We start from the raw sequence: 27,467 nt of genomic DNA, 5'->3' as shown, positions 1-27,467 counted from the left end.
AGATTACAAAAAATTAATGTCAAAACAATCAGTCTGTTTTCTTTGTTCTTTACAGTCATCTTGATTACTATGGTGATTTTTTAAATGATTTGATTAATAAAACTCACCGGTCACAATTGATATTACCTATGATAAAGATAAAATGACACTCAACCCCTTTACAGATTTTTTGAGGGAGGGAAATAGTACCACTCTAATTTGTAAACTCAGGTTTATCCTGTGATAATAGTCCTTTGTTTTGTTGTTGTTTATGTCACGAAAAATAAAAACTACACTAATTGAAATACAAATTATTTTCAGCAAAGTGGAAATGAGGATCATTTCGTTACTGTTGTTAAAAGAAAAAAAAAATACTACTTTCTGTTTTCTTTCTCTAGCTCTCAAGAATGATAGTATTGCCAATTACTACAAATAAAGCAAACAAATTTTTGTTTTAAAAATTTATTGTAATAGAGATACGAACAAGGGTACGAAGGGCTCAGATCAAGTAATGCACTGAAAAAAGAAAAAAAATGAATTCAATGAACATAAAAATAATATTTTTTGTTTTTACAGTGCACAACTAAAATCGCACTCAAGTTCTCAAAATTTTGACTGTGGTTAAAGATAAGCAATATTTGCAAATATAAAAATTTTATACAAGTCATGCTTAAAGTTTTTAGATGAAACACTATGTTAATATTAATATTAAATCTTACATATTTACAGCCTAAAAGAAGAAATAGCTATCCTTGGCTCTTCCATACAAGTAGCCAAGTCTTGTGACAAACAAATTTAATCGTCCCAGCGAGGCTACTTCAATCCAAAAACAGTCTAGTGATTAAAAGGAGCTTTGTCAAAAAGAATAATTATTTTATTTCTTAAAAGTGATAAAAGAAAAATTTAAGGAAATTGTCATTTATTCAAACAATTATTCCAACATGATATTTATTTAGTATACTCGTGCAAACAATGGAAAGTTTGTATATTACCAAACCTTAGAGCGTTCAATTTCTATGCCGTGTCTGATAAAATAATTTTTGACAACTTGCAAAAATTAGGCTTTTTAAGTTAGACAATTAAAAATATTCAACTTAATTTATAAAATTAAGTCTTGTTTAATAAAATTTCAAAATACATTATAAAATTTCAACAACTCCTTTTATGAAAAATAATGGAAATAAGACACCCTTTTTAAAAATCATTTGGTCAGTCATTACAAATGAGAGGGATGTCCTAAAATGGAATTTTCTTCCGTGGATAATATTTTATTACGTTTTTACGATTCCTAAACAGCCCAAATATATTATATAAGTACAAACTACCACAGCAATTTAAGCTTATTTTTGCACTTGGGTTATTTTCTTCACTCGTGCATTGTAACGTTAATAAAACTTGAACATGGGCTTAATTGCGATATATTTTTTTTAGGGCGTTGATAACAAGCCAATAAGTTTACATGAATATATAAGATCTCCATTTATTCTTTGTCTATTAGACTATTTAGTAAAAACATTTATTCATGGTTAGGCAGAGAGCATCCACTCTGCATAAACCCGGAAAACTAGGCTTAAAAACAAATCCAGTATTACTCCTAATGCAAACTCCCCGTCGTGGTTTTATATCACCTGGGACAACATAGAGGAAACTACTTTGCTTGCATACTAATTTTTCGATATATTTCCCCTTGGTCACTTCCTAAAAAATTTCGTTTTGTCCTTGTTATGTAATGTTTATTTTGAAACATTACCCCAGTCTCTAGACATCACAGACAAAGCTCAAGTGTTGCCCGTAGTAAAGAGTTATTTGCCGAAGAAGTATTATTTCCTAGTTATTACTTATAAAAGTGAAAACAGAATGTAGAGATTCATCAGAGATATTACGTGGAAAAAAAGATGAAAATACAAAAATCACAATGGGCCATTTAAGAAAAGGGCAATAAAAAAAGTTGGTTAGCAAGTGTTTTATTTTCTTTTTTCGAAATTAATCTTAATAAAACAAATAGAGATAGAATGTTTTATGCATAATTAAAATTATGAATATGGTTGCAAATATATTTTTATAAGGGGTGGGAGGGGGTAAAAGAGTGCATACCATTTGCATAATATTTATTATTTGGAACTTTAACACTAAAGCATATATTTCGTCAGGTGAAACTTATTTCAAAGTTGAGTAAGCTCAGATACAAGAGCAAAAAAAAAGAATAAAGAAATGAGACCCCCCCCTCAGGGCCATCAATTAAATCATACTTTAATGCGTTACAAGGTTTCTTCTTCAATGAGGGATTGAATACAGTTTGTTTTCCCACTTTCTCTTTTCCCAGCGTTATCGTCACTTAGAAGTGTCATTGCATTTTGCTCATAAACTGGACTACTATTTGGAGAATTACTATTATGACACACTAGAGAATCAGAAGCTCCTGAATCAGGCGAGAGGTCGTTACAATTTGCGGATAAATTTTTCTTAGTCACTTCTAAAATCGGTGAAGTTTTTCCGTTAGGCTCTAGTTTATTTTCATTTAGTACATCTCCAATGCGGGAAATCACTGAATTAATTTGGAAGCCACCTCGCAGTAGTGCTAAGGTTCCTTCAGACGGTCTTGGACCTCGGTCTTTAGACTGGTACAAAGTGGGGTTACTTGAAGTTGTATTCTTTTGCGTCATACTTAGCATAATATCTACTATTCCAATTGTGTCTTTTTCATTTTCTTTTTGAAGACGCTCTTTGAGACGTTCCAAACGTTCACATAGGTGACGGAACTCACCCTGAAAAGAAAATTTTATAAATGCAGTGCACATTTTTATTTTTTATTATTTTTGTTTCTAAAGTGCCCCAAAGTAATCATTTTGGACCCCTAGTATTAAATCAAAACTTCTTCAAAAAGTAAAAATTACGTGTTTGTCAGTGGTATTAATAGGAGGGGAGGGTAGGGGGACTTACCCCCTAGATATTTTGTCCCCCGGCCAATAAATTTGAGGGCAAATTCATGGGGAAATTTCATTTTGCTAATTTCGTTGAAAAATTGAAGGATGACATTTCCTTCCCCCCCCCCTACACTTAGAAAAACAATCCCCATCCTGTAAAACATCCATTAATTGAAACTACAAGTGTTTGTCTCGTTCTCTAAGGATAATAAATGAAATTAGTCGTTTAATATGGCCCTTACTTTTCATTAGAAAACTTCCTTTTCGGAAACTTTTTTTTTAATAATTTCTCTTCGTTTTTGATTGCGAAAATTTTAAATTTTTTCACAATTCCCTTTTTCGAAATAGTTTTTTATTCCAAAATAAAATTAACAGTTTGGGCAAGAACTAATAAATTAAACTGAACGTTTAATATATAATGATATTAATTGCTGAAAGCTCACCAGCTCAAGATTTTGTTTCGCCCAGGGCCAAATTTAAAGTTTTTACGCTTCTAGGCCCAAGCTTTTTTCCCCCTCCGTTTTTGCAAGATTTTTGAGAAAATCCCCAAAACTTCGGGTATAGCGAAAGCCGCAGGGCCTAGTGGGCCTACTGGTTTTATTCTATTGTACTAACTTTCTTTTTATTGTCAATGTTGTAATAACTACAAAAGAAAATATCAGTAATATAATTCATTTTAGTAAAGCACCAACTAAGCAGTAGGCCTTATGTTTTTACCGTTAGGGAAACGGACAGTAGTCATACTCTTGTTTGTAGTGAAGAATATAGGTGTCTTGAACAGTTTTGGAAAGAGCTAATAAAATTCAACTGAATTCTTATGTTTTTTGGAATATAATGTGTTTAACAAGTTTTTTGGGTTTAGGGGGGTTGGAGGGAGGTCCAGGGGTCAGCTTCCATGATTTTGGAATAAACTGTCGTTAATAACTTTTTTTGGGGGGAGGGTCGGGCCATGGAGGGATGGCCCGTGGTAAGTTCTCATGATTTACCATTAATAAATTTTCGTAGGAAGGAAGAGGTATTGGGCCATGAAGGACAGGGGTCAGCTCCCATAAGTTTTGAATTAAAATGTTGTTAATAAGGTGTTTGTTTTATATTTTTTTTTTTGGGGGGGGGGGGTGTCGGGCTACTGAGGGCCAGGGGTGAGTTTTCATAATTTCTGGAATAAAATATCGTTAAGACGTTGTTTTTTTGTGGGGGGCATGCAGAGAAGCCCAGGGGTCAGCTCGCTTAAGTTTTAGAATAAAATATTGTTTATAAGTATTTTGAGTTTGGTTTATCTAATCTTTAAACTATTTTCAAAACCCTCACATAAGAACCTTATATGGCCTTTGCATATAACATACAACAGTGGCTCCAGGGCTCTGGGGGGTTACTTTGATCCTTTAGTTTTTGTTATCCAATCTTTCGACTTATTTTAACAAAATGGATATCTCAGAAAATTGATCGGATCGACTTGGGGTACAGATGGCAGGAGAACGTGCCTTCTGGTCCTCTTTGACTCTTAAAAAGGGAACTAAACTTTCAATTTCAAATAGAATAAGCCCCCGACAAAGTTATACGATCATCCCTTCCATAAAAACCTTACACGCCCCAGGGGTATAATTTACAATACTTGCCCCTGGGTTCTGAGGGGCTATGTAAACCCCAGATTTTGTATTATATGATCTTTGGTCTATTTTGGGCAAAATGAAAATCTCCAAAATTTGATCGGACGCATTTAGGGAAAAGACGGTTGGTGGGAGGGGACTAGTTGACATTAGATTGCTTTTGATTCTCAAAAAAGAAACTAGACCTTTAAATTTCTAGTCATCGAAGTCCCCTCTGAAGTTCAACTCTTCCATAAGAAAAACTTATTCGTCTCCCGGAATAATTTACAACCCTTCTCCCGGATACGAGGGGGGGCATGTTGACTCTTAAGGTTTTGTTATCTTATTGTTGGACGATTCAAAAAAATGGCTATCTCAAAATTTTGATTGAATGCGTTTGGGCTACAGAGGGTGTGCTTCAAGGGGGTCGGGGTTAGATGCCCTCCTTTCACTTCTATCTCTTATAAACGTAACTGGAAATTTCAATTTCCAGTCAAATAAGCCACCTCTGAAGTTTACACGACCACCTCTTGCATAAAAACCATATATGCCCCGATGCATAACTTACAATACTCTCCCACTAGCTCTGGGGGGCTGTGTCAAACCCGAAGTTTTAGTTACTTTATCTTTAAACTATTTTAAACAAAATAGCTATCTCAAATTTTGATGAATTTGGGGAAAAGGGCTCGGGGGAGGGTTAGTTGCCCTCTGATCACTTTTGACTCTTAAAAAGGGCCCTAGAAATTCTGATATAGCAATCCAATATGCCCTGTCTAATGTTTATACTACCATCCCTTCCATAAAAACTTATATGCCCATGGGCATAACTTATAACATATGATCCCAGGTTCTGGGGAGGGGGGGCTGTGTTGTCCCTAGTGTTTTGTTATATGGTTCTTGGTCAATTTTTGGACCAAATGGCTACAAAATAATTCGATCGGACGCATTTGGGGAAAAGAGGGCCGGTGGGGGGGGGGGCTAGTTGCCATCGGATCACCTTTGATTCTTAAAAAGAGAATTATAACTTTGAATTTCTAATCACTCGAGTCCCCTATGAAGTTTATGTGATCACCTCTTCCATAAAACCTTATATTTCCTCGGGGCATAAGTTACAACCCTTAGTTCGCCCACTCTATGGGGGAGGGGTATGTTAAACCTGAAGTTTTTTATTTGATCATTGGACTATTTCAAAGAAAATGGCCATCTCATATCCATCTGATACACTCAAGGAAAAGAGGGTGTAGGTGCAAGATAGATGCCCTCCGATCACTTGTGACTCTTAAAAAGGTAACTGGATTTCCAATCAAATGAGTTATATCCGAACTTTATGCGACCACCCCTTACATAATAACCTTATATGCCCCCGAGGCATAGCTTTGACATTGGGGGAAGTTGGGGGGATAAAATCTTGGAAAACGCTTAGAGTGGAGGGATCGGGATGAAACTTATTGGGAAAAAATAATCAGAAGTTCTAGATACATAGCCAACGGATCCACTGTATTTGAGGGAGTTTGGGGAGGGGGGGGGGTTAATTCTGAAAACTTAGAAAAAATTAGGTATATTTAACTTACGAAGGAGTTTTCGGATCTTAATAAAATTTCACATTTAGAAGGACCTCGTAACTCAGATCTATTATTTTAATTCTCAACCAGATCCAGCGTAATTGGGGGGGGGGAATTGGGGGAGAACCGGAAATCTTGGAAAACACTTAAAGCGGAGAGATCAAGATGAAACTTGGTGGGAAGAATAAGCACAAGTCCAAGATACGTGACTGATATAACCAGCCTGGATCCGTTCTCTTTGGTGGAGTTGGAGGGGGGAGTAGTTCGAAAAAATTGGAAAAATGAGGTATTTGTAACTTACGAACGGGTGATTACATCTTACTGCAATTTGATTTTTTAGAGAGATTTTGTGCTTTAGAGCTCTCATTTTACATCCCGACCAGATCCGGTGACATTTGGTGTAGTTTGAGGGGGAAAATGGAATTCTTGGGAAACGTGAAAATTGAGGTAATCTTTATCTTACGAATGGGTGATCGGGTCTTAATGAAACTTGACATATAGGAGGATCTTATGTCTCAGATGCTCCATTTTCAATTCGAATTGGATCCGGAGACATAGGGAGCTGGAGGGGAAACAGAAATCTTGGAAACCGGAAATCTTGAAAAGCTCTTAGAGTGGAGAGATCGGGATGAAACTTAATGGGAAGAATAAGCACAAGTTATAGATACGTGATTGACATGATTGGAACGGATTCGTTCTCTTTGGGGGAGCTGGGGGGTGTTAATTTGGAAAAATTAGAAAAATTGGGTATTTTTAACTTAAGAACAGGTGACCAGATCTGAATGAAGTTTGATATTTAGAAGGAACTCATGTCTCAGAGCTCCTATTTCAAATCCAGACCAGATCTGTTAACACTGGGGGGAGTTGGAGTGGGAAACCGGAAATCTTGGAAAACGCTTAGAGTGGAGAAATCGGGAAGAAACTTGGTTGGTAGAATAAGTAAATATCGTAGATACGTTATTGACGTAACTGTTCAGGATCCGCTCTCTTTGTGGGAGTTAGGGTGTGGGGTTCAGTGCTTTGGCGAGTTTGGTGCTTCTGGACGTGCTAGGACGATGAAAATTGGTAGGCGTGTCAGGGAGCTGCACAAATTGACTTGATAAAGTCGTTTTTCCTTATTCGACCATCTGCGGGGGGAGGGGGCTGAAGGGAGAGAAAAAATTAGAAAAATGAGGTATTTGTAACGTACGAGTGGGTGATCGGATCTTGATGAATTTTGATATTTAGAGAGGACCTCATGACTCAGAGCTCTTTTTTTTTTAATCCCGACCGGCATTAAGCCTCTGATTTTCCTTTTAAATCAGTCTATTGATTCTTAGAATTTTGCTAGAGTGCATACCATATGAGCTCTTGGCTCTTCCGGCCTCGTCACAAGTGCCATATGAGCTCTTAGCTCTTGTTCAAACAGCAAGCTGTACACGAAATGATCTTCAATCCCACTTTCTAGGGCTATAAATGGAGATGGATTGATATGGCTAGGGCATATGTTGCGGATGAAGAGTGACATATTGCAAAAGATCATCCTTTTCAGCCATCGATCTATGTGCAACCGAAAATCAGGTCATACCCAAATGGTATCGGAAGGGTTCTTCAAAGGAAATAACTTAAGGGAAATCAAATTTCTTTGGAAGGGGTAAAGTTAAAAGCTTTGAATATATAGGGATGGATGAGTTGTGTGTAGAGCTGTTTTGATCCCAGGTGGCTTAATGTGGCAGAGATTTGTTAGTGGCAGCTGTAGCAGTGGTAGTATTTAGTATTACTGTCGTGTCTTTTTCATTAGCTATTTGAACAATTTCTTTATGGCATTTAAAACGTTTACATTGGTGACATAAATACACTGTACTTTTTGCTGAAAAACTATTTTATTTTATACCATCCTCAAAATTAATAATTTCATACTATTTGTGTTACTTACCAATAATACCATCACAAAATAATATATTTTTGTCAAGTTCTCTGATAGTTATATATCAAAGTGATCAAATAAATAAATAACTGTTTTTATGATCAGGTGTATCCATTCACGAAAATGTATGGGTTGGCTGAGGATCTTTTTTTGATCTTTTTTTTTTAATAAAAATACAAAAATATATTTTTAGTCTAGGGGAGACAATTACCCCCTACCCTACTTCTCCATTTTTGCCTCTGTCTATGAATCCAGATCCTATTTATAAGCAAAGAAAGTAATTTTTCTTATCACTGTGAAATAAGACTAGAGTCTGATAGTAAACAAAAGACTATCGCAACTATCGGCAAGACAGTTAAATAAATAAAGCTAAAATACACCATAGTTTTTCGATTTCAATATTGTCAATAGAACAAATATTCTGTTTTTTATTTTGGGTTCTGTTGACGAGTTTCGCTGTTTAATTACCGTTCTATACCATAAAAAGGCTGAGATTCTTCGAAAATTATATTTTCATTTTTGTTCCATTATTTTTAACTCATTAAAGAAAAAGCCAGAGCCTATTGTAACCAGATATAGAAGAATCGCACCTCATAAACGCCGCTTTCAACCACTTACATGATGTCTCTAGAGAAAAGGAAACGCAGTACTAGCCATTATTTACTTTCCTGTAATGATTTTTGGATTTTCCAACTAAAATGACTTAAAAGCTTTTAGATAAAAAGCCTCGTTTGGTGCTTTCCCTCATATTAGTTTCTTAGGGTGTAGACATTTTCCTTTGCATATTGTTCTTTACCTAAGACCTACTTTCATTAACGCTGTTGGGAGTCGAAAAAGTGGCGGTTTTTAATATAAAACACCATTCATCTTTCCGTCTAGAATAATGGATAAACAAAAGAGTTAACAGCTTAAAGAGAAAAGCGTTCCACTTTAGTTATTGCCTTAAACACATTGCTGACTTCAGCTGCTGTCAAGGAGAATGTTCAAGTACCATCAACTTTCATACTTCTTTTATGAGGATAAAAGACTGGATACAAAAAGATAGCTGAGCTTTTTAAACAGAAAGTAAATGTTTATAGAAGAAACGCTTAAATCTCTAGACAATCCAGTGGATCAGAAAAGCAGAGCTAGGAGAGAACTAGCACTGGAGAGAACAAGCAAAACTAGTGGATCAGAGCCAGCGTTCTAGCGCTGTAAGTTCACTGTTTTTTTTTTTCCTCTATCAGCTGTAATTAGAGGGAATGGTTGTATAAACTTTGGGGGGAGGACACGATAGATTGTGAGTTAAAATTCTAGCCCCCTTTGCAAGAATCAAAAGTGACTGCAGGGAAATCATCGTCTCTCGCATCCCCTTTTTTAAATCCACCCCTCCCCTCCGTAGACCTTTAAGACATATGGTAACAATTTTGAAATTATTTGCTCAAATGGTTGAAAGGTCCAAGAAGATATGACTTCTAGAATGAAGCGAACTCCGGAGCCTCTGGGGTAAGATCTGTAAATTGTTTACACGTAAGAATTGTAATAAAAAGGAGGGGGGCTGATGAATATTGGGTGTGCGATTACCTCGATACCTGAGAAGATCGTTCTCATGGTCAAAAGGACAAATTGTTTGTCGAGGGGGGGAAGCCCCAGAGTTGGGGAAACAAGCTTTTTGACCGGTATGATTTTGAAACTTACAGCCGCAAATATTTAAGCCAAGAGGAACTTAATTTACAAAAAAACATCATGGGTTGCAGTATCCCTAAAAATGGGGCCCAAAAAGGACCAAAAAACTTTCCAATTGGCTTGAAACTTGTTTCCTTAATTTTTGGGGCTGAGGGGACTTCAGTGTCGACGGAAAAATAAAATAAAAACTGAGTCTCCTCAAACAGCGCTTGACAAAGGGCCAAATAAAGGCAACGGTACTTTTCACCCTCGGAACTTCTTCTGGAAGGAGTGGTCATTGAAATTGGGGAAGGGTTCGTTCAACTGAAAAATAAAAGTAACTAGTACCCTTTTCTAGGATCAAAAGCAATTTTAGAGCTACTAATGAAATCCCCACGCCCTTTCTATCACCCTCCCACTACCCCCGCGATGTGGGGACATTATTTTGAGATTATCCTTGTTCAATATATTGAAAGGTCTGACAAGTATATCTCTGGAACAGAAATTAACCCAACAACCCAAAGGGCAATGACATTAAAGTATGTAAGTTACCCATTATTCACACATAAATTTTTGTAAAAATGATGGCTATGTTTGGTCTTGGATAGGGTTACCACCCCTAGAGATTTGTCACTATTTCTAGTGATTTTTTATATTGTCTAAACAAACAAATCACTAAATCAGCACATAAATTACTAGATTACTGAAGAAAATCACTAAATAAACCAAAAATTCACTAAAATCTAGAGATTTTTTCTCACCGGGACACAGCCCTAGTCTTGGCTGTTTGGTCGTCTAGGAGGTCTTAGGGATTGTTTGCAAATCCAAGATCACAAGAGTTCCCCAAGAGTGTACTCTGGAAACGACTACCATACCTGAGTTAAAAAAGAAGGTCATTTTGACCTTCCTTGTGTTGTTAGAGGGCCAAGTGGATCTAAAGTTTTGGCTTGGGCAGACTGTGTAGAGCCTGGAGAGGAATAAAATGTTTCATCCTGATCCATTTAAACGTTTTCACAATATAATCCCCTAAATAGCCTACACTCTATTTTCGGTTAAATAGCAAGTTAAATCAAAATGCATCCTGTGTTACCAGGATGCTATATTGTCGGAATGACACTTGGGGATCCCATTAAAACTTCCTTCGAATTTTGGAAAGGAGGGGGAAGCCGTCCATGAAAATTCATTTTGGGCAGATTATTGTCAAAATTTCGTATTTGCATCATCCCAGGAACAGTTTTAGGAGGTCAAACTAAAATTTTTGAAGAGCTGGGGGGGACAAATAGATCTTGAGCCTTCACTCGGGAGAGATTCAAGTCACCAAAATAACAAAACTAAATTATATCGGGAAAGACAGGTATAGATTGAGGTGAAACATTCAGGTGGTGTTTCTAAGCCATCTAAAAGTTTTGGGGCTATTAGCCCCAGTGGAAATTTGAATCTATTTATGCTAAAGTAGTGAAGTAAATCAAATATTCAACAAGGTCATCAAAATCACGTATCTCTAATAGCTTAGAAATGAATGGGAGAGGTCAAGCTAAAACCATCACGGAGAGTTATTAAGAAAAACCATGTGAATCTAAATAAAAAGAATAAATTTAGGATAAAAAGTGGTTGTATCGATTCTTGGTCGATTCTTGATCGATAATTGAATTTATTTTTCGGTGATCTGCTATAAAATTTCAGGTTATGTAAATAACTCGGTCAAATTTCAAGACCAAAGGAGCTCCAATTAAGACAGAAACCGGTAATTAAGACATTTTAATTTTCTGTATGAGTTAAAATGTGTTCACTTTAAATTTTAATATCTCTCAGTAATTTCGGTGGAAAAATCTGTTTTTTGCTTTGTTTTAAATAATGAGCTTTCAACCTACCATGGCATCCATTTCTTCATTATCAGCCTTAATGCTTGAAGGCTGAATAGACGATGGGGTATAAAAAGATGGGGCTGATGGTTGCCTCGAGCCTTTTCCTCCGCTGAGCTTTGATAGAAACTTAGCACCAACTGCTTTTGAATTCAGATGATCAGAACTCCTTCCATGGCCTTTCCATACCATATAAAACTGAAAAAGAAAGGGAAATAAATATATAGCTTTTGAATAATCCTGCAGTAGGCACTTGAATACCCTCTGTTTTGAGTCAAAGCGTCTATTCTGATCAAATTTACTCTGAAACGTCTTTTCCTTTGTAGCCGACTCAATACGTTTGGAGTGTCGTATTTTCGTTTGTAAATAATTACAATTAGTAAAAATCACCAAACATTACATTTTGTTTCGGCTTCTATTTCTTGCATATTTTATCTCATTTTTGCTTTGGAAATGTATCCCTTTTCTTTGTTTTGACCGTTCTAAGCAAATTTAGTGAAATCTCAAAGGAAGATATAAGTAGTAGAGAAGGAATATGTTATTTGTCTAATATTAATTTGAATTCCTAGCAAATCTTGCTTTGTTTGCACCAAAACTTAACAAAGGAAGGAGGGAAAGGAAAAGAATATATACTGTCACGTCCCGTTTGTTTTGTTTTTGTTTTAGGAATTATTCTGAAATTTTAAATCTTATTCTTGTGTCATGTGTTTTGTTTAAAGCTCTACTTGTTCACCTGAGCGATACTTCCTTATCTATCCAATATGGATGACATTTAAATGTAAAAATCAGAGCTCAATACTGGAACAAGTTCCTTTTTAATTAACTTAAGCTAATTTAACTCCATATATAAATACCGTTTGTTATGATTGACGACGAATGAACAGAAATTATGGTTAGAACAAAGGCAACGCTTTATTGTTACCTAAATTAAAGAGCCATAAGGCCTTAATGAATTATTATTTATGCATTATTTAATATTGATTTTTTTCCAGAGGCACTTCATATTTAAAGGGAGCTCCTAAAAATTCAACGGAGGCTCATTCGATTGAAAACCGATAGTTCTACAACCCTGCTTTAGAGTCAAAAATGATAGAAGAAAAACAAGCCCCCTCCCGCGCTTTTGTTTTCCCAAATGAATCCGATCAAAATTTTTAAATAGCTATTTTGTTCAAAATCGTCCAAATGTCAATTAACTATGCTTCCAGGGTCAACACTACCATCAAAGCCCCGAGGCGAAAACAGTAAGTTATAAGAATTGCCCAAATGTTAATAAATAAGACATTTAATAGGAAAAATAGGGCATGTTTGACCCTGGGTCGCCAAAGAGGCATATGATATTAATTTGAAACTTTAAGAAAACGTTGCGAGGGATGTCGAACACAATCGAAACACATTGTGCCTGCTGGTTGTCAGAAGGGAATACCAGCAAATCTAAGGGGTTGCTGATGATAACAAGTTGAAACTTTCCAGGTACCGTTTGGATGTTGGAGGGCAACCAGCCCCTACCCCTTCTTACCCTTTTAGGTGACCTCTCTGCTCAACACTGATTTAAATTTTGAAATTACCATTTTACTCAAGCTAGTCATAAAGTCTATAGCTACACCAACAGGGCATGCTCCCATATCCCTGATGCAAAGAATGTAAATTATGCAATTTGCCCATTGTCTAAAGCCAGGACTTATAAGCAAGAAAAGGGGAAATATTTGATCCTGTGTGCATTCAAGAAGGCTAGGGATATTACCGTGAGACTTCTGTGAATTTTAAGGGGTATGTTAAACTAAATCAAAAGGCACTATGTGCATCCAGATTATCAAAAAGGAAGACCTGTTCTATCCTTAGAACGGCTGAGGGAGTGAAGGTTGAACTTTCAGGACGTGTTGAAGAAGATGTTGAAGTATTTGGAGGGCTACTATTTCTCCTCTCCCTTTCAGCCACCCTCAGCCTTAAATCAAAATTTTGAAATAGTCATCTGGTTAAAAATAATCCTAAGATCAAATAACTATGCCCATAGGGATGAATTTACCTCCCCCCCCGCAGCTTTTGAGAGGGATACAAAACACAATCAAGACACATTCTGCTCATGCTGGTTATCAAAAGGTAAGCCGAGGATATTGACTGAAACTTTCAAGGTATGCTACGGGAGATGTTGAAGAGTAATAAGAGAGCAGCCAGGCTCCCTTGTCATTTTCAGGTGCCCCTCCTCCTCAACTCTAATTAAAATTCTGAGAAAGTGATTTATCCAAAATATTCAAGAAGTCTAGTAACTATGCCTTTGGGGATGCAATCTCCCCACAGCCCCACGGAAAGGATTGTAAATTATGCAATCGGCCCTTTTTAAATGCAGGATTTACTATTAGGTAAAGAGGGACTGTTTGATTCTCGGAAAGGCTAAAAGTATTAACGAGAAATTTTTGGAAATGCTGAGGGGCATGACAAATGAAACACTATTTGCAAACTGGTTCTCAAAAGAGTGCATCAGTGGTATCTCAGGGATGACTTAGGATATTAAAATAAAACTTTCAGGGGAGGTTCAGGGAGACGCTGGAAAGTGATCAGGGTGCATTAAACTCCTCCTACATACCCTATTTAGATGCCTCCTCTCCAACACTGATCAAAATTTTGAAAAAAAAAATTGCCAAAAATAGTCAAAATGCCTAATAACTATGCTCCGGGGACAATGCGGATCTGCTAATGCAAGTACTTGTCATTTAGGCTAAGGCTATTCGTGATTGAAACCATGACTAGTTGCGATTGCGACTGCCTCAATTGCGACTATTTACAACTCTGACAAGTGATGACTGTGACTACTTACAACTGTGACTACTTACAACTGTGACTACTTAATCCTGCTAACAATTGCGACTAAGACTACTTGTGATTGCGACAACCTCTGAGTGAGACTGTAACTGCTTGCGATTACGAGTATGAATGTAACTCAACTGGTACTGTGGCTACTTGCGACAGTACCTACTTGCAACTGCAAGTGCGATTACTTGCGACTAAGAGTGTGACAACTCATGACAGCAACGGATACTGCTTACAACTGTGACTGTTACTAACCTTGTAATATTACTGATGCTGCGATTGCGTCTCTAAACACTACTGCAACTTCTACTATTAGAAGTAACACTGTTAAACTAAATCAAAAGTTTAATTGCATCCTGTTTGTCAAAATTGCAAAGCGCATCCAGGTTGTAAGAAAGGCTTATCTACAACATCTCACAAATGGCAAATGTTAGCATATCGTAAATTTTTTTCAAAACCGAGGGGGATTTTAGACTAAATCAAAGCATACCAGGTGCATCCAAATTGTCAAAACGATGTATCTGAGCGTGTCTACTGATCCCACTAGTGGCTATGTGTATTAAGTTTAGACATTCATAGGACGCTAAGGGGATGTTAAATCAAATCAAATGACGCTTTATATTTCTAGGTTGTTCAAACGGTACAGCTTCAAAATTTCAAAAAGAGTTAGGGTATGGTATCAATTTGAAATATTCAGAGAATGTTGAGTTGGATGTTGAACTTAAAGACATTATATGCATCCCAGTTGTTATTGCACATTGCTACAATATCTCAGGAACAGCTAAGATTAGTAAGTTGAAAATTTCAGGAAATGTCAAAGGACGCCATGTGCATTCTGGTTGTCAAAATGACATTTCTGCAATAATTCAGGAATAGGCAAGGTTATTAAGTTGAAACTTTCAGTGAGATGTTGAACTAAATAAAAAGATATTACGTACACCCAGCTTGTAAAATGAAATTTGCAACAAATCAGGAATAGTTAGGAGCACTAAGTTGAAACTTCCAGAGAATTTTGAGGAAGATGTTGAGCTCAGTCAAAAGATACAATGTGCATATGCATTAACTTAGGAGCGGCTAATGGCACTAAGTTAAAACTTTCAGGGAGTGTTAAGAGGTATGTTAAAATAAATATAGATATGAATTAAAATTAATACATTAGAATCATTTTTTTATTCTTGAGCCGAAGACATGAAAAACCCGAAAAGATTCATTATATTATTTAAAAATAAAACTTTTGTAATAAAAATAAACCGAAATTAATTAAACGAACTTTCGAAAAAAGAGGTTTTCAAAAAAAAGTAATCAGCCGTCTTAAACTTAAGACCAGCAGAAATAAATTCCTATACTAAGGTTCAAACTGGAAAAGACCAGAAATTACTATTGAAGAATAAGTGAACCCCAAAACGAACAGAAATTAAAATAAATGATCATAGCAAACATGAAGAAAACAGGTATTGATAGAGATGAATAAACAAATCTTTAAACAAGTAAAATACAAATTGACTGTTCAATTCCAACTTGAAACGAACAAAAATTAAGACAAATAGGAGTTTGGCTTCTGCCCCCTTCCCCTCCCCTAATTCTCCCTATTCTGTCGTTTGTACTTTACTGAAAACAAATGATATTACAACCATTTTCTCTTCTTTCAGTAAATAGCCCTATAAGAGTCTTAATGTGCAATGATTCTGGGGTATTCGAATTCTTGTTTTATTCGTTGTTTGTACTGTAAAGTCTTAACTGTGATCTATTCTGCATGAAACTTTGCTCCAACAGCCTTACTTGAAGTAGGAGTAGAAGAAGACAAATAGTTTATACAACAATTATTATTTTCGTAATACAAACACTGTAGACTACAGTAAGCTAGCTGGGTCAAAAATACTTATTAAGAATCAGGATGTCATGCGTGTTTTAGCTAAAAACCCCACTATGCATAATTGGTAGGTATGGTAAATCCCAGCAAGCCTAACACCATATAATTATACAGCAAACAGCGTCTTGAAGCTCAAGATATAACACAAGTTCCAGTATGCTTCTGATAATCACCTTGCTATTTTATTTGTTGTCACAGAGGCTTTTTGTCTTCTAATTTATATGAGCTGAAAAATTATTCGTACAACATTGATAAGTTATCAGTAAAACCTCAAGTGGTGACCCTAAAGACCAAAGTCTAAACAAACAGAGGGAAAACCCGGAGTCAATACAGCCCCCCCCCTTTCCAAACTGTGTACGGATTTACTTTCCTTACTGGTTTCATTAGTCAAGAAAAGCAACACGATAGATTTTCGTGGAAGAATTGATGTGCCAGCAAACTTAGTCATATACTGTAAATATTCTTCATCTTCAGGAAATCAACAGGAGTGTGTGTAAAGTGATGACTTTAAACATTAAATATGACAAAACAATACAACATAATAAAAAAGATACAATCGGAACCTTAACTTCTTTTACAGCAATATGAGAATAAAAAGGCTTATTTGGCTGTATTTGCTTTAAGCAGTAACAATTTACAATAAAATGTAGGGCTTTGAGAAGGGTTGTACCTCGCCTTATATATTGGATAATTTTTGTTCCTTTTAATTGTAATGTCACCCATTATTCTTATTCAAACAGGCGTTTTATTATGTACCCAAAAGCTTAAAAACAACAAAGGAACACTAGCTATTAGTAAAGATGAAAAGTCTTTTTGTTTACGTTTATTTGTTACCATCTTTGGTAAAAATAATTTTGTAAATTTTTCCGAGCCATACTACAACCATCTACTGTTTAGTATAGCAGAAAGTCTTTTCTTAACAATTTACCAAATCTTTGGAAGAAAATATGAAACTATCATTTAGTCAGTCACCAAAATATCAAACTCAAAGTACCATGAATCTTCTGGGCAAATTTAAGGAAAATAAAAGCTAAAGGCTCAAAAAAATCCGACATTTCTGACCAAAACTTAAAGCATGTTACATTGTTTGATATTTTGCAACTTTCAACCGTTTGAACAGTCGAACGATCTTCCATTAAATATTTTTTTGTAATTCCAATGCAAAATCATCTTGACTGATATTCTTACCTTTTTATTCGCTTTCTCATGTAAATTTAAAAGGAAAAAAAAACACTTATAGAGGTAAAATGACCTACCTTACTTCCGAAAATAAGAACAAGTAGCAGCGTTATAGTAAGTTGAGTGTGGGAAAACACAATTATGTAAAGTAGATCTGGATTTGCTGGAGATTGCAGGAAAAGCCTAGAAAAGGATTTAGTATTGGCCATTATCGATAGAATAGCTTTTACTAAAATAAAAATAAAGCACAAAGTGATGACTAAGCTGAAATATTTCTTTTTTGAATGGTTTGACTTCTGTATTCTGAATGAACAAAGTAATGAATACAGTTTTTTATAACATATTGAGCTCAAATGATGAAAGTAAGCATAAGTACAAAGCTAAATCAAGCTGACAGCTTGTATATTATAAGCCTGTTAAACACAGTTTATCAAACTTGTGTGCAAAGAGTTAACCAGGTCCTGTCTAAACTCCCATAGTTTTATCATTTTCTTTCTATGTTCACATATATTATTTCACTCAAATTAGCCTTTCTACTGTTTCGATGAATTTACTTCATCATTAGTCCCATCCCCATAATGACAGCTCCTATTGCCGACCAAAATAAATTCAAATGAAAGTACCAGTAATATAGCTTTCATATAACTTGTGCCTAGTTTAGTATTTTTAATATTCTTTTATTTGATAAAAAAAAATATTTTTACTTTACTTTTGAGGGGATATTTATTACATTTTGTTTCTTTCACCAGCTGTTTGGCTTAACAATTGCCTGTCAATTATCAAAAAGTTCGAGATAACGAAATTTAGTAAGGAGCGACACGGCTCAATAGTAACCGAAACTCTAAAAAACGGAATTTTGATACCAGTAATTACATCAGAAGGATTGCATTTTTACATTGATTCTAAATATATAAGTTTCATCAAGTTAAGTTTTACCCATCAAAAGTTACGAGCCTGAGAAAATTCACCTTATTTTAGAAAATAGAGGGGAACACTCCCTAAAAGTCAAAGAAGCGTAACGAAAATCACACCATCAGATTCAGTGTATCAGAAAACCCTATTGTAGAAGTTTCAAGCTCATATCTGCCAAAATGTGGAATTTGTATTTTTTGCCTGAAGATTGATCACGGATGCGTATTTGTTTGTTTTTTTTTGTTTTTTCTTTTCCCTAGGGGTGATTGTATCGAACCAGTGGTCATAGAATGTCGAGAGAGGGCTCATTCTAACAGGAATTAAAAGCCCTTATGCCCTTTTAGGTGACCAAAAAATTAGAGGGCACCTAGGCCCCCTCCCACGCTCATTTTTGTTTTTTTGTTACTAAATCAAAATTTTGAGAGACCCATTTTGTTCAGCATGGTCGAAAAACCTAATAATTATGTCTTTGGGGACAATTGGCTCCCCCACAGTCCCCGGGGGAGGGGCTGCAAGTCACAAACTTTGACCATTCTTTACATAAAGTAATGGTTATTGGGACGTGTACCGACGATTTCAGAGTTAAAGGGGGTTCGGGGGAGGGGGTTACGTGGGAGGATTGTTCCATGGAGGAATTTATCATGATGGAAGAAAATTTCCATGAAGGGGCCGCAGGATTTTCTAGCATTATTTAAAAGAACAGTGAGAAAATAAATAAAAAAAAGTTTTTTGTGATGGAGGTAACAAACAGCATTAGAACCTAAAACGAACAGGAAATTATTTCGTATATAAGGGGATTCGTCTCCTCCACAATACCTCACTCTTTACGCTAAAGTATTTTTAGTAATTTCAACTATTTATTCTACGGCGTTTGTGATTCAGGGGTCATTCTTAAAGAATTGGGACAAAGTTGAATCTTAAGTGTAAAGAGCGAGGTATTGACGTGGGGGAGAACCCACTCATATACGCAATAAAAATATATAATTTTAGAATTTTGTTACGTAGGCTAAGTTAATTCGTAAGTTACGTATATTTATTACTAATGAAACCTTTGTGAAAAAAATAAAAAGTTCTAGTTGCCTTTTTAAGTAGCCAAAAATTGGAGTGCAACTAGGCGTCTTCCCCCACCTTCTTTTTATCAAAATCGTCCGGTCAAAACTATGAGAAAGCCATTTAGCCCCAAAAAAATTAATGTGCAAATTTCGTTTTAATTATTCATGTGCGGTGAGCCAAAATCAAAACGTGCATCACTTCAAAAACGTTCAGAAATTAAACGAAAAAAAACAAATTTTCCCCTCCTCAATGCCTCGCTCTTTACTCTGGAGTTTTTTATTTTTTTTTTTAAAGTAGAGATGTGAGAAAGAGTCAAACTTTAGCGTAAAGAGCAAGGCAATGAGGAGGGGACAACCCCTTTCATGAACGGGATAATATCTGTTCGTTTTAAGTTTTAATGTCGCTCCTTACTTGTAGTTAAAAAACTTGTTTTTTTTCATTTAATTTTCATTTAAACGTGGGATTACATTTTAGAATTTCAATTTAAAAAAAAAACAAAAAAACATTGGCTCCGACTCAAGTGGGAATTTTTGCTTTACCCTGCAAGAAGAATGTATAATAGAAGTTATCTTGTAAACTACCTAGCTGAATTGTTTTTTCTTCTATTTTTGAAAATCATTGTTCGGAATATGATGGTTTTCCACGATGGGTTCCTACACATTAGTCACTTAACTTATTGACAAAAGGGAAAATGGTAGCTCTATGGTAACCAGGTGATTCCCAGCCCCCTAAAAAAATCACTCCCCACCGAAAATTCCCACATTGACAATTCCGTCATTAAGATCCTCCTCTTTGCGGGTAACAGCCCATAGAAAATTCTCCACGAGAATAATTCTTCCCTTGAAATTCCCCAGTTGAGTATTCTCCCACAGAATATTCCCACTGCCTACAAACAATAATTCCCCTTCCCCGGAAAATTTATGACATATCTAGAATTGGACCCCAAAGGGAAAGTAAGATAAATAAAAAGAACGGAAAAAACAAGGGATTCTGGAAAAAAATACTAAATTCCAAAACACAGGTACAATACAGAGAGTGGAATATCCTAAAGTATTTATTTATTTATTTTAATTCTATTTCTCTGTATTTTCAGAGGTTGGAGGATTGGCTATCATAGTAAGGCAAAGTAAAAAACTTGAACTTTTTCGCGTGCTGACCAATGATCTTCGTTCCACAAGTACCGATCACCTGATTCAGTCCCTTCGGCCGAGAACACAATGCTTGGTTAAGGGCAAATCATATGACGCTTCCCGTCACCCCCGCCCAGATATTTAAAAATCACTTCATTCTTTCATTTTTTTTATTGGCTATACTTTCCCTTTGCTTCCTCAATCTTAAATGTCAGGGGAGGGGGAGGGAAGAGGGAATTTTCCGGGGTTTGATTCTCGGTGGGGAGTTTTTTGTTAAGGTAATTGTCTTTGGGGGAATTTCCTTGGGGAATCTTCTGCGGGGGGAATTTTCCAGGGGTAATGTCTTCAGGGAGAAAGGAAAATCTTCCCAGGGAATTGCATATGGGGAGAGTTTTCCAGGAGGGTTTTCTGGGAGGGGAAGGGATAATTAGCCTAGAAGCATTACACAAGTGGTATTGTAAGTTCCAATAATACCATACCACACATACTAGATCTTAATTTTTATAGCACTTGGTATTAACCAAGTGACATATAGCAATCGCAAATTCTGCAGGTCTGTAGGTCTGTCGGTCTGTCTGTGTGTCTGTCGGTCCCGGTTTTGCTACTTTAGGCACTTCCAGGTAAGCTAGGACGATGCAATTTGCCAGGCGTATCAGGGACCGGACCATATTAAATTAGAAATAGTCGTCTTCCCGATTTGATCATCTGGAGGGGGAGTGGGGAGCCGGTTAATACGGAAAAAATAGAACAAATGAAGTATTTTTAACTCACGAACGGTTGATCAGATTTTAATGAAATTTGATGTTCGGAAGGATATCGTGCCTCAGAGCTCTCATTTAAATCCCGACCGGATCTGGTGACATTGGGGGGGGGAGTTGGGAGGGGGAAACCTAAAATCTTGGAAAACACTTAGAGTGGAGGGATCGGAATGAAACTTGGTGGCAAAAATAAGTACAAGTCCTATATACATGATTGACATAACCGTAACGGACCCACTCTCTTTGGGGTAGTCGGAGGGGGGGGGGTTAATTCTGAAAAATTAGAAAAAATGAGGTATTATTAACTTACGAACGGTGATCGGATCTCAATGAAATTTGAAATTTAGAAGGATATCGTGTCTCAAATCTCTTATTTTAAATCCCGACTGGATCTGGTGACATTGGGGGGAGTTTGGGGGGAGCCTAAAATCATGGAAAACGCTTAGAGTGGAGGGATCGGAATGAAACTTGGTGGGGAAAAATAAGCAGAAGTCTTAGATACATGATTAACATAATTGGAACGGATCTGCTCTATTTGGGGGAATTGGGGGGAGGGTTAATTCTGAAAAATTAGAAAAATGACGTATTTCTAACTTACGAAGAAGTGATCGGATCTTCATGAAACTTCATATTTAGAAGGACCTTGTAACTCAGATCTCTTATTTTACATCTAAACCGGATCCAGCGTCATTGGGGGGGGGGGACGGAAATCTTAGTAAATACTTAAAGTGGAGAGATCAGGGTGAAACTGAATGGGAAGAATAAAAGCAAGTCTAAGACACGTGACTGACATAACCGGACCGGATCCGCTCTTTTTGGTGGAGTTGAGGGGGGAGGTAATTCGGAAAAACGAAGTATTTTTAACTTACGAACGGGTGATCAGATATTAATGAAATTTGATATTTAGAAGGATCTTGTGCTTTAAAGTTCTTATTTTAAATTCCGACCAGATCCTGTGACATTGGGGGGAGTTGAAGGCGGGAACCGGAATTCTTGGAAAACGTGAAAATTTGGGTATTTTTATCTTATGAATAGGTGATGGAATCTTAATGGAACTTGATATATAGAAGGATCTTACGTCTCAAATGCTCCATTTCCGACTCGAATTGAACCCGGGGACATAGAGGGTTGGAGGAGGGAAACAGAAATTTTGGAAAACGCTTAGAGTGGAGAGATCAGATGAAACTTGATGGGAAGAATGAGCACAAGTTCTAGATACGTGATTGACATAATTGGAGCGGATACGTTCTCTTTGGAGGAGCTGGGGGGGGCGGTGTTAACTTGGAAAAATTAGAAAAATTGAGGTATTTTCAACTTAAGAACGGGTGACCGGATCTTAATGAAATATGATATTTAGAAGGAATTAATGTCTCAGAGCTCTTAGTTCAAATCCCGACCAGATCTGTTGGCATTGGGGAGAGTTAGAGAGGGGGATCGGAAATCTTGGAAAACGCTTAGAGTGGAGGAATCGGAATGAAGCTTGGTGGATAGAATAAGCAAATGTCGTAGATACGTGATTGACGTAACCGTACAGGATTCGCTCTCTTTGGGGGAGTGGGGGGAGGGTTTCAGTGCTTTGGCGAGTTTGGTGTTTCTGGACGCGCTGGGACGATGAAAATTGGTAGGCGTGTCAGGGAGCTGCACAAATTGACTTGACAAAGTCGTTTTCCCAGATTCGACCATCTGGGGGGATAAAGGAAGAGGAAAAATTAGAAAAAATGATATATTTGTAACTTACGAATGGGTGATCGGATCTTAATGAATTTTGATATTTAGAAGGACTTCGTTACTCAGAGCTTTTATTTTAAATCCCGACCGGTATTAAGCCTCTGATTTTCCTTATAAATCAATCTACTGATTCTTAGAATTTTGTTAGAGCTCATACCGTATGAGCTCTTGGCTCTTAGCTCACCTGGCCTCGTCACAAGAGCCATATGAGCTCTTAGCTCTTGTTTTAAGTTTTATTTTCCCAAATCAATAGTCGTGAAATAGAAAACTTAACTGATTAAAGGGAGAGAAAAATACTTTAAATTCATTAAATTTATTCATAACCTTGACCGTTTACTCTGTTGCCTACAGCTACTAAAGGGGATAATATCAAACAATGGATACAAGGGATAATTTAATCGACAAATTCAAAACAATGATCAAACTTGAAAAAACTCAATTGACTTGTAGAATTGGCTCGCGCAAAAATTTGGAAAAGATAAAGTTCTTCTAGTTTTTAATGTAATGTTTTTCTCCTGTTTTTAAATCACAGTATCTTAATATAAAAGCTAAGAAATGAATAGAGCAAAATGATATATACTTACATTGCTACATTCAGGAATATTGTTAAAAGAAACTCATTATAAATAGCCATTGAAATGAATTTGGATTCGTTGAATTCTGATGGAGCTTTCCTCACAACGATGCATAATCGAATCCCCCACACAAGTAAAACCATTTCCACTGAAATATAAAAATATTTTGAGCTCGGATTGACAAAATCACAGCTAGTATAAAAATCTTGAAAATGGAGCTTGAATGGACAAATTAGCAACAAAAGAGAACGATCCCCGTAATCAACTTTGACCTCCCTAGTAGTATAAAGGGTTCCCTTAACTTGCTTCCCTACACGTTTAATAGGGAGCATGTAGTCCCTCAGTACCAAGGTCAAGGTCATTGGGAAAACCCTGGGATGTTTTGGTCAACAATACAAGACCTTGGGAAAAACCCTAGTTACATAACTAGTTTGTCAACAATTTAACACCTTGGAGGAGGGGAAACCTAACTAGTTTGTTAACAATTGAAGATCTTGGGGAAAGCCCTTAAGTATAGAGCCAATGAGCAACTCAGGAAGCCCAGGACCCCGAGACTGGAACATAGAGACTGCTCCTTAAAGGACCAAATGCTACAATGATGAAATAATAGAAAATAATAAATTATAATTTAATAAATGGCAAACCTAACGTTAAAAAGTTGATGATTGGTATGCTATAGACAAAATTTTGTGAATTAAAGAAAGTCAAAAAACATGTCGGTCCCTCCTTAAAAAGATAAAATGTTAAAATTGTGACAAAAATGTCACAAAAAAAACAAGCACTTAAAGTTTAATAAATGGAAAAATAAAACGTTAAAAATCCGATAGCCTAAAGGGTAAATTATAAGCAAGACTATGTAAATAAAAGAAAGTCGACAGCATATTGACCCCAAGTCCCAGAAGGGCCAGAGACCGAAGGCAGGGACACAAAGAATATCCCTTAAAAACACAAAATGTTAAAATCATTAAACTACAAAAAATATGCAGTTAAAACTTTATAAATTCTGATAAATGGTAAACTATTAGCAAAAAGAAGTGTGAATAAAAGAAAGTTGAAAGGAATGTTGGCCCTATGACCTAGAAGGGGCAAGGCCCGTAGATTAGGATATAGATGCCTCCCCTTAAAAAGTCCAAATACTAAAATCATGAAATTACAGAAAATAAGCATTTAAAATTCAATAAATGGAGAAACTGAGCGTAAAAAGTGGATAAAAGTTAAACCACGAGCAAAACAATTGTGAATAAAAGAAGTCAAACGTGATATTGATCCCAAACACCAAAAGGGCTAGGGCCTGGAAAAAGGAACCATGGAGAAGGAAGATGAAGCCCAAAAGGAAGATGGGATAGCTTTTTTCATGAGACAAAACATACATTCTAGTACGCTTGGCAAGTTTTATGTGTGAATAAACAAACTTGTGATCTATTTCTCTTTCATTTGTTTATATTTATGATCATGATGTGTTTTTGCTATGAAACTAATTTACAAATTAAACCCCAGGCTAGATTATAGATAGAGCACTAACGCCTTCTAAAATAATTCTTAAAATCTTAAGATTATAGTAAGAACAGATATTGCCAAATACATTATAGTGTATCTATTGAGTGCGTTAATAATAAGGTGTTATCAGTGGTATTTATTTGATAAGGCACATCTTGATGCGTGATAGAATCGCACGTAATAGGTAAATATCAATTCCCCATGTCTTTCGTCTCTATTTCCTTTCATAGAGAAACAATCCAGAAGAACAGGAAAAATATTGTGGAAAGATTAGATAGAAAAACCCAATAGTATTGAAGGTGGTAATTTAGCAACTAAATCAAAAATTTGTTATGACTAAAAAAGATTTTATGACTTTCTATTATTAGTTACTATTAGTATTGTTAATATGTTTAAATTTGCAGTAAATTATTAAGCATTTCAGTATTTTTACTTAACTGTAAAATATCAAGTATCCATCGGGTAGTATTTGAGGTTTTGCAATTAGGATTTGCGCTCCATGTGAAATAAACAATTAATCATAGCAAAAACCCATTTCCAAACGTAATTTCCCAAAAGAAGAAGCAGGGCGTCCCCGAATGAGATGGGAGGATACCAAAAGGGAAGAGTTAAGGGAAATATGATCTTTATGGGAAGGTGTAAAGAAGGAGTCTTTTCAGGCGGAATGATGCTACAGTAAGTTGTTGCTATTAATAGTTGTAGTAGCAGTAACTTGCCCAAAAAATAAAAGAAAATTTATCCATAAATGTATTTTTGTATGCATTTTCATGTTAAAAACAACGCAAAACTAATTTCAAAAAAGTAATTTTGCTCTTGAACAAAGCTACGTCTATGATAACGAATTATACAGAATCGTCATTTTATTAATACTATAGGAGTAAAGATTAATAATAAAATGCAAACTTGTAGAGAAAATGTAAACTCTAAATACTACAAGAGAACCACAGCGGAGAAATAGCGGACAAAATTAATAAAAATTTTATCACAGGCTTTGATTTTAATAGGATATTCGTCGATGAGAATGTGCAAAGTTTATTGTATTTGCTTGTAAGTTTCAGTAGGGAGGGCGGTTTTAATTTAATTTCAAGATTGAACAGTTAATTTTGCTTCTTAAGAAGTTTGCAGATGAAAAATATTCGCTAGCAAAAAAGTTTGTCGTAGTTCTTCTATAATAGCTCTCGCTATCAGGAAACTTTGCTATTGATACAGAAACGTTAGTCAATCGAGTGTACTATCGCTAAAAAGCATCAAAACCTAATATTAGTCCTTGTAAGATGTGTTTTTGAGAGTTATTGATGCAATGACAGGTTAAAGATAGGTTCACTTTAAAAACCATAAGGACCAATACTTACTAACTGTGAAAGCGTGGTCCCACCAGTCAGTGCTGCAAAGATACGCCTTAAGGTCATCTGCTGTCCTCGCAACAATAACTACGGGTGGTTCTACCAGTGTTCTTATTGATAGAAAGGTGGCGAAAATAGCAACTATGATGCCGAGCCTTTTTATTAAGTCCATATCTGTTATTTTAACTGCTTTGGCTGATCGCACTCTAAATATTACTGATATCCTGAAAAAAAAATGCAATTGATATGCACGTAGAATTTTTACGGGATTGAAATATATCAGGTAAAAGAAAAACTAAGTAGTGCTTCACATATTGAAGTTACCTAGAGAAGATACCCTTGACTCAGAGCTTGTTCAAAGTCCATCTGCAAGCAAAATAACCTAACGAAGAGCTTTTGTATATTTAGAAACAAATGGCTTTTTAAGCGTAAGAGCTCTGCACCTGAAAAGTTGTACTTACTTGCTTATTCCTCATGCCGGGATGATCTTGAGAGTGGCGTCAGTTTTCTCCACATGAGGCGGTCAGCAGCGAGAGTCTCTACATCTGGCAGTGGAATTCCAGCCTGATCAGGAATATCCCGAGACTATCATTACATCAGAGCTTTGACCTTCCTCTTGGAGTTTTCCAGTCATTTGTGTTTGGGTCGAAGTCACACAGAATCTGAGCTGGAGTGTAGACAGGCAGCCACAGTAGATTTCCAAACCAGCGAAGTGTCCTCTGTGTGGCCTGGTGTGTGAAAAGAGCAACTCGGAAGACTTGAAGAGGATAATTTGGATTTGACGATTATTGGATTTGTTTGTCTATTGCTGAAACTAATTAAACATTTAAGGCGAAACAAATATCTTAACATCAATTTAAGTATGGCTGTTGTATGAGAGAATAATAAAATTTTGAACTAATGAGCTTTTAGCAATTAACATTATGATATACTAGATATTCAGTTTAATTTTATTAGCTCGTTCCAACACTGTTCAAGACACATATAGTGATAGTGACATTTTTAAACAGTTATTGCGCCTGTGCAATGCCAAATCTTCCAAACTATCTTGTGGTGCTAGACGTATTCCCCCAAAAAATCTTCCCAGAAAATAATTACCTTAAAATACCCCCGTAAAAATTCTCTATACACATTTCCCCGGAAAACTCCCCCAG

General features: G+C 36.1%; 1 protein-coding gene across 4 annotated transcripts in view; it reads right to left on the bottom strand.

Moving 5' to 3' along the window:
* Nucleotides 1-425: 425 nt before the first annotated feature.
* LOC136033860 (metabotropic glycine receptor-like) overlaps nucleotides 426-27,467 on the bottom strand; it is a 232,924-nt gene continuing 205,882 nt past the window's right edge. For all 4 annotated transcript variants that reach the window (XM_065714828.1, XM_065714827.1, XM_065714829.1 and 1 more), the window contains 5 exons: nucleotides 26,323-26,537; nucleotides 23,483-23,621; nucleotides 17,395-17,500; nucleotides 11,473-11,661; nucleotides 426-2,744 (listed from right to left, as the gene is read on the bottom strand). In XM_065714828.1, the coding sequence (XP_065570900.1) occupies nucleotides 2,238-2,744; nucleotides 11,473-11,661; nucleotides 17,395-17,500; nucleotides 23,483-23,621; nucleotides 26,323-26,537 (1,156 nt within the window). In that variant the 3' untranslated portion in view covers nucleotides 426-2,237. The remainder of the gene's footprint in view (nucleotides 2,745-11,472; nucleotides 11,662-17,394; nucleotides 17,501-23,482; nucleotides 23,622-26,322; nucleotides 26,538-27,467) is intronic.

This window comes from Artemia franciscana, chromosome 12, assembly GCF_032884065.1.
Source record: "Artemia franciscana chromosome 12, ASM3288406v1, whole genome shotgun sequence".
NCBI lineage: Eukaryota > Metazoa > Arthropoda > Branchiopoda > Anostraca > Artemiidae > Artemia > Artemia franciscana.
This window is presented reverse-complemented; position numbering and strand designations above follow the sequence as displayed.